At 35.9% G+C, this 8,698-nt stretch overlaps 1 protein-coding gene across 1 annotated transcript; it reads right to left on the bottom strand.

Moving 5' to 3' along the window:
• Positions 1-330: 330 nt before the first annotated feature.
• sod2 (superoxide dismutase 2, mitochondrial) lies at positions 331-8,698 on the bottom strand. Its single transcript, NM_199976.1, is given in 5 exon segments — positions 331-709; positions 4,786-4,965; positions 5,847-5,963; positions 7,132-7,334; positions 8,622-8,698. Coding segments are annotated over 5 exon segments (675 nt in total). The 5' UTR covers positions 8,651-8,698; the 3' UTR covers positions 331-563.

Below are 8,698 nucleotides of genomic sequence, written 5' to 3'. Positions count from 1 at the left end.
TGTTAAAGAAAAAAATATTTAAAAATCGTTTTAATTCCCAGATTTTAGACTGAAGTTGGCTGAGTAGTGACGGACATGGCAAAAACACATCCATTCAATGAAAGAATATGGCAAAAACTGACAAAAACTTTTGGAAACACTTATCATTCTACCAGCATGTTTGTAAAGGTTTAACCAATTATATTAAAACTTCAGAATTTCATTATTTTGCATTATGTTTAGATAGGACTGATCAATCTTTTTGCACATCAAAGGCACCTTATAGTGATAATGACCCGAAATTATAAATATTGAGTTTGACAAAATAATCATGAAAACACCACACATATGGACTGTTCAAATAACCTTTTAATTTGAATACACTGAAAGCATTATCGTACATCAATAACTCAATGCAAACTACGCATTACAGTGCACAGTTCTGTATGGATTATAGCTTGTCAAAAACAATAGCCTCAGTTTTGTTTGATAGCTGTATCGTGGTCTGATTAATTGTGCGCTTCGAAAGTACAAAATAGACACTCAGTTGCTCTCTTTTCTCTCCCAAGTGTGGTGCAATTTATTTATTTCTTGGCAGCTTGGAAACGCTCGCTGACATTCTCCCAGTTTACAACATTCCAGATGGCTTTAACATAGTCCGGTCTAACATTCTTGTACTGGAGATAGTACGCATGTTCCCAGACATCTATCCCAAGCAGTGGGATGAGACCTTGAGTTTAAAATGGAAAACAGAATATATTAAAATCTAAAATACTTTAACCACTATAACAGTCAGCAGACATCTTTCAAAGTGGGGTTAATCACAATATGACTTTAATAATTGTTTTATTTAAAATTAACAATAATTTATTACTATACAATATTACTTTTTAGGGCGTCACGGTGGCGCAGTGGGTAGCACAATTGCCTCACAGCAAGAAGGTCGCTGGTTCAAGCCTGTCAGTTGGCCCTTCTGTGTGTAGTTTGCATGTTCTCCATGTGTTTGTGTGGGTTTCCTCTGGTTTCCCCCCAAAGTCCAAAGACATGCAGTACAGGTGAATTGGGTCAGCTAAATTTTCTGTAGTGTATGTGTATGAATGAGAGTGTATGGATGTTTCCCAGTAATGGTGTAGCAACTGAAAGGGCATCCATTGTGTAAAACATATGCTGGATAAGTTAGTGGTTCATTTCGTTGTGGCTACCCCAGATAAATAAATGGACTAAGCCGAAAAAAAAAGAATGAATATTATTTTAAATGGATAATTAACTCTTAATATTGATATTCTTTAATTGTTTACTCGCCCACCAGTGTTTCTTTCTTCTGCTGAATATAAAAAGATATTTTGAGAATGTTGGAATCTGGTTGACTTTGACTTCCATTGTATTCATTTCCACTGTCAATGGCTACCAAGTTTCCAACATTCTTCGAAATATCTTATTTTTGTTGACCAGAAAAAAGAAAATCGTGAAGATTTGGAACAATTGAGGGTGAGTAAATGGAAAGTAAATAAAGTCTTTTTGGTTGGTGAATTCAAAATATATTTGTCATTAGCTTAATTTAGAAAGTCCAAAGACATTTTTTTTCCTTTTCAAAACAAATAAATATATATTCCCAGAGATGGTTTGCAGCTGGAGGGGCATCCGCTGTGTAAAGCATATGCTTGAAAATTTGGTAGTTCGACCCCAGATTAATAAAGGGAGTAAGCCGAAAAGAAAATGAATGAATGAATGCATGAAATAAAAACATAAAAACATTTTTTGTTGTTTTTTTTTAATAAAAGTATTAATTAAATCTGTTTAATCATCCATAGCAGTGTTTCTGAATCCCGTTCCTGGAGGACCAACAATGATGTTTTGAATGTCTCCTTTGTCACACTCATTACAGTGGTCTGTTTTTCATACGTGGATTAAGCAGTTAGCTGGATTTGGTTATTGACGATTTGACATGATCTAGGATCATTTCGTTCTTCAAAAATCATCTGAGAGTTGTTGTCATAGCAACAGTTCTGGTAGCTCAAACCTGCTCAGGAGCAGGCTTATTTCATACAAACAGGATTAGATTGGGTCATTTCAGCAAAGGTAATACTAAAAGTATGTACTGAATACTGACATTCTTTAACAGTAGTAACTTATAGATTACAAACACTGGGGAAAAATAGTTAAACAATTATATACATTTATATAAATAGTAACTTTTTAAATAATGAATAAAACTGTTATGCAATCTACACTCCGAAATAAAAGCACAAAAACTGTTTTGTGGTGTTCTCTCCCCAAGGGGTTTAAACAGAACATTTAATAATATGGACTTTTTAGATACAAATGTGTACTATTTTAATGTACCGACCCAGCTTTGGTCAAAGACTACAGAATACACAAGACATGACATCTCGTATGCTTTTAAATGGGGTAAAAGTGTAACTGTCAATATGGTAAATAAAGCCCTGCTTTCTAGAAGAGAAGCCAATCAGTGATCACTATATTGTATATAAAGCCCGCCTTCTTGTACAGGAGCCAATCAGCGATAGCTATAAAATGACAATACTCAAGGGAAGGGGCTCGGATTTTGTGCAGATTTTCGGTTATACGAACATTTAGGAATGAAACTAAAGAGACACTTGTTGTTTAATTTTATTGGTTATTTGTAAAATTAAATGTAATCATAATCTTGGCGAGTAGTTTAGAAGAATTTGATGTTTCCCTATTCAAACAGAATGCCCAAGCATACTGCCCGAGAGGCGTTTCAAAGATGACAGCAGATTGAAATGACTTGCCTTAAAAGGACTTTGCTTAAGTACAATTAGTGTATGATAATGGACATGACCAATATTTAAACTTTTTTTTTTTAAAGAAAAGAATAATAGTTTATGCAGTCATGTAAACATTTTGACATGACAGGCTTTGCAAAAGTTGCAGACAATTTTACCACTATCAAAATATGTTTTTTAATGCAAAATTAAACGACAATTTATTAAGATGTTTTAATACACCTACTATAATAAAGAAAATCCGCTCTTAAAGTAAATATAATAAATTGCTAAATACTCTCGACACATGAAAGTGTAAAGAGTGCAGCTCACAACAAAGTTGGAAAGTTATTGCACATCATATTCAACAAACCATTTACCATGAATTTTCTGTTATTTTGCTCACATGGATTAATCAGATGATGTCATTATGCTCCTATGCTGTCATCCAATCCACAGATCAGTCCTTCACAACACACGCAGCGATCTCAGATCAGTTTATCCAGACATTTTAATCTGATTCGTGAACTTGTTTGAAGAACCAAATTAGCCCGAGATCAGTTATCAACATTAATAGATCCAGGATCTGTCAAATCATCTTAGATCCTTTAAGCGAGGTACGAAGAATAAACCCCTGGGGCCTCATGTATCAACGCTGCGTACGCCAGTTTTCACGCTCAGATATGCTCACGTTTGGATTTACTAACGATGAAATGAGCGTGGGAATGTGCGGAGCTCCACGCCAACTTCATGGCTGGCGTACGCACATTTTTTTGTGCGTGTCTGTTCTATTTCCATTGGCGACTCCTAGAGGCAGTTGTGTTAAATGGCACTCTACAAAGTGTATGAGCCGTGGTGCAATGGCAGCTGTATGACAGGTTCATCTGCATGTCTAGCAGGTATATAAGGTTTCCATACCATGTAGTTGACCAGCCAAACATTAAAGTGCAATTTGCAGCTGTCGCCGGTTTTCCCAATGTAATCGGAGCTATCTACTGCACACACATTGCTATAAAGGCACCATCTGAAGATGAATTTGCATACGCAAATCAGAAACATTTACATTCAATAAATGTGCAAATAAAATATGATGCACAGACTTATTAATGATTCCTACTTGTCTTCATAGTGATAAATAGTAGGCAAAATCTGATATGTAGGGGGGAATGAGTTCATCAGACGCTGAATTCGAACCGAGTTTATGCTCAAACGTGTCAAAACAAGTTACCATGCGTTTTACAAGCTGCGCCACTCAAGCTATTAATGATACTACAATAGTTTACATCTATAGATTTCACTAATTCTTTTTTAATCCATTCGGTGCGATGTTCATACCCAACTGTGTTAACCGCATCAGCTAAACTCTCCCACACTATTTTTTTCTTTTGTTATTAATTCCGAAGGCTAACTTGCAAATAACACCGTTTTGCTTTGGTCTACTTCCGAAAGGAGTACCTCCAATTCATATTGTTCAAAGTTTCTCTTCTTGCTTGCCTTTGACATTACTTTTTCGTTTGGTTTTGCCAAAGTAGAGTCATTAGCATATTCATACGGATGTACAAATAATATGCGTGGGGCACATTTACAGCTTTGTGCGTACGCAATGTTTTAGTATGATTTCCTTGCAAGTCTTCTTACATGAGGCCCCTTGTCTTTCAGTTTCTGCTAATGAGTTGATGATATGAATCTGGTGTGTTTGGTTAAGGAGACATGAAAATAGTGCAGAGCTAGTAGTCCTCCAGGATTGTGGTTGAGAAACACTAATATAATCATTTGAGTTTTTGGTGAAAAGACTTTGAGTTGAGTAACAGAAACTCATGTTCATTCAGAAGATGAACAAAAGTCTACAATGCCATATGCAATACAGAAAAGTAATGCATACAAGTGCTGCATATTTGGATATACAGTCTACGTAGATGACTTATGAAGAAACCGGAGCACTTTATGTGCATTCACTGAGGGCCTTGTTAATGCATGACAAATGACAGTGTGTAACTTAGGGAATCATACCTGCACAACCAAAACAGATCTATTCTCTTTTTACTGTGGAGAAATTTACCTGTGGTCCCTTGCAAAGGGTCTTGGTTAGCACACGCTGCAATCCTCAATCTTCCGCTCTCCTTTTCAAAGCCCAGCCAGCCCCAGCCTGAGCCCTGAACAGCCACGGTGGCAGCTGATATCTTCTCTTTCATCTTCTGAAATGAGCCAAAGTCACGCTTTATGGCCTCCAACAGCTCACCTGTGACAGGAAAAAAACAGGTTCATCATTTCCAGCCATATGCTTTATAATTGTAAAATATAAATGATGAGTATTTTTTGATCATGATTGGCATCTGTAATGTGTACAATACACATCAAGCAGCTTAATCGAGGATTGGTGTTGTTGACTCAGTAGCTATGTTTTCATCCAAAGATGCGAATTATAAGCGCAAAACTGGAATACCGCATAACATATTTGAGGATAAAGCACTGTAGCCAAACAATGAGTCAAAAAGAATAAAATGTGACTTCCTGATAAACTGGTGTCAAATATCTAAAAGAAAAAGGGATTTTGTGATAGAAACCACTGTGGGCCTTTTTTTTCTTATATAATAAATTGTGCCTCAGAAGATGAAACGCAATTAACAAGCTTTGGCTTTTAAAGGTGCAATACCGCTCTTTGGAAGCGCAGACACTTACGAAGTTCTGGAAGGTAATAATACCAAACCACTTTGAATACAGACTTTGGCTAAGGCATTTTGTAATGACCAAAATAACATTTCAGATGTTGTGCAATGTGATTAGTTTGCCAGCTTGTCAAGTAATGGCATCCCATTGCACCCATTTTTGTTATCACATGATCTCTTAAAACAAAATTTGATGTGCATGCTGGAATTTATTCACTAAACATGCTTCCATTGTAGTTTATGCACATTTATCTAATCAGATAAAAAGTTAATCCTACTCACTTGTGTACTTAAATTTTTATGCACATGTTAAAAATGTATGCGCATCTTGGCAGTTACATTAAGCATTTTTTTATGTGATATTCCAAAATGTGCATAAAAATAGGTGAATGGATACATAGCAAATTTTGATGGACTGATGTGGAGTGAAAGAGTAAACTGTCATATGTCTTACCCTGTGGTTCTCCACCGCCATTGGGTGACAGATTTGTCCAGAATATGGTATGATTAATATGACCACCTCCATTAAATTTCAATGCAGGCTGAAGGGAGACTTGGGTTGTCACATCACCTGTAACACAGCAAAAGCAAACCTGAAGACTTTTTATAAGCAATGAAGACCATTTAAGTGATGAATCATAACTTTTGAATGTAGCAAATGTAATTTTAGTTTGGATGTCCAAATCCCATCACATGATCAAAAATCAGGCCTGATCACATGGTTTTAGACTCGATCAGAATCGGATGTTACGTCCCGATCAGAATATGAATATGAAAATATATATATATATATATATATATATATATAGGGTTGGACAAAGTCGACCAATTTGGCATTGAACAATGTCTAATGTGAAACATCGCGATGGACGATGGCATTAGGGAATTCATTATTTATGAATAATTAATTATTCTGTAACAAATTAATTATTTGTAGCCTACCGTTTCAACTGCCAAACCCACATGGTCTTTGTTTTAACCATAAACAAATCATAAATAAATAAAGATAAGTTAAACACAAATTACCACCTGTCAATCACTTTTCAGTGGGACTCTAGGCATGAACAGGCTGAGTGATCTGTGTTGTTATAATGGCGTCGATAAACTTAGTTGGTAAAAAGTTGCACAGCCAACAGGAAGCAGCCAACAGTAGCTGAGGCTTTGGCTAAAATGACTACGTACAAGCGTGAAAGCGAAAGATTGAAGTAGTGTACTGACGCTGTGACACGTTACCTGATAGATTTAAAAGACAGAAGAGTCGTTAGATAGAGATAAAAGTAATTAAATATCATGTTTAACTATAGTGAGACGCGACCCATCGGTACATCCTTAATAAACTGTCTGACGTTCACTGCTCTCTGGGGTTTTATGCTCAAAGCACCCGCTGACTGCTGGAGCTTAGACGCATGCATACGCTGCAGCGTATATGTGTGTGTGTGTGTGTGTGTGTGTGTGTGTGTGTGTGTGTGTGTGTGTGTGTGTGTGTGTGTGTGTGTGTGTGTGTGTGTGTGTATGTGTGTGTGTTCACGTGATGTGGATATCTGTTTGGCACATCGATGAAGTTGCTAGCGTGACACACAATCCAGATGAAATATGAAAGCCCAACATAAGTGTTGATAATATGCAATGTGATTTTTACTAAGAATACCACTGTAGACAACGATAGAAGGGTGTGTATAAAATGAAATAACAATTTGTGTCCACCAAACATAAGGAATAGCAATCTGGTTTGTTCTCACCCTTGGCCAGAGCCTCTTGATATTTCTCCTCTGTGACATTGAGGTTGTTGACATATGTTGCATGGTGCTTGCTGTGATGAAGCTGCATAATCTCAGCACAGATGTGAGGCTCAAGTGCACCATAGTCATATGTGAGGTCAGGGAGAGCGTGCTTCTGTCTGGAGGTCACAGCACCTAAGAGGGGGTTGAAGGTTGCAGCGCACCTATTGTTGACAGCAACAAAGAAATATATTTATGTTTTGAAAACAATATTGCTACAAACAGACAAAAAATTGTCAGGTTATGTTGGATTACTGTGATGAGTACACTGGATCACTGCTGCATGGAAAGTCACATGATCAGAAGTTTCAAACTAGGTTTAAAAAAGGGGGATATCATTTTTGATTAACATTTAGCAAATATTGTAAAAAGTCTTAGTCTTTCCCCTTAGACCAAATAAAGTAGATTTATATATAAATATGAGTGCATTTATATTTTAAAATTAGTAATCTATCAAGATCTAATAAGTGTCCTTGGCATCAAGTTATTTTGAAAACCTCTGGTAAGTAGCCGCTTAGGGCCCAAGGAAATCTGAATAAGAATAAATAATACTCTACATTATATATAATATTGTTTTCTATCATATTTTGTACGGTGAAGGTCTAAAAAGTTTCATTTTAACGTTATTATTACATCTGGGCAAATGTGTACCCTACTTTCAATCATGGACCAGTCCGGCAGTCGAACTAAATTGTTAATTCCGTATGTTTAGATGTGAATTTATCTTAAGAAAACAAATAGTTTCAAAAGTTTTACAAGGTACTTTACATATTATTATTTTGCATTAAGATAAAATGTAGAAAATTAGATTGAATAATATCAAAAAACTGCAAAAAAATAAATAAATAAATAAATAAATAAATAAATAAATAAATAAAGTACAAAAGGTGCATTTTAGATTTTATGAGCCCCCTGGCTGGAATTGTTTAGGGCCCCAAAAATCACTAAATCTGCCCCTGAGTACAGTATACATTAACAAGTGATAAAACTGACTGTTTGTCAAACATAAGTGCTTCAATAGCAACTGTTTGACACAAATTGCAATGATTTCTGATGAAAGTATTTTTTAGGAATGTTGACGAAGATTTGGTCGAAAGGTTTGTATGGTTCGTTTAAAATAAAAGCCAACAGCACACATTTAATTATTAAATATATATTAATTTGAACATTTTAACACGTTAAGCTGTTGTTTGACAGGCTCGACGGAGGCTAATGCAATTACAAGTACACAACTCATATACAACAGCAAATATAGCCTAAGCATCTAAAGTTATTCCTTGTTAAAACTACTCTCGTAATATTACTTACGTAAACTATTGCTGTCCGCTTAAACGCTCAACCAAACAGGTAAATGTGCGCAGGTTATTAATACCGCCATTGATTATATAAACAACATTTGATATTCAGACAGCGGCATATAGTATTAGAACCGATTCAGGCTTTATCATTACCTCCGAACATATCCGACTCTGCACAGCATGCTCTAGTCCGTCACACAGTGATACAAGCGACCAACCAACAGACCTAA

The sequence above is a fragment of the Danio rerio genome, chromosome 20, assembly GCF_049306965.1.
Source record: "Danio rerio strain Tuebingen ecotype United States chromosome 20, GRCz12tu, whole genome shotgun sequence".
Taxonomy (NCBI): domain Eukaryota; kingdom Metazoa; phylum Chordata; class Actinopteri; order Cypriniformes; family Danionidae; genus Danio; species Danio rerio.
The sequence above is the reverse complement of the archived record's forward strand: the minus strand, read 5'-3'. Positions and strand labels throughout refer to the sequence as shown.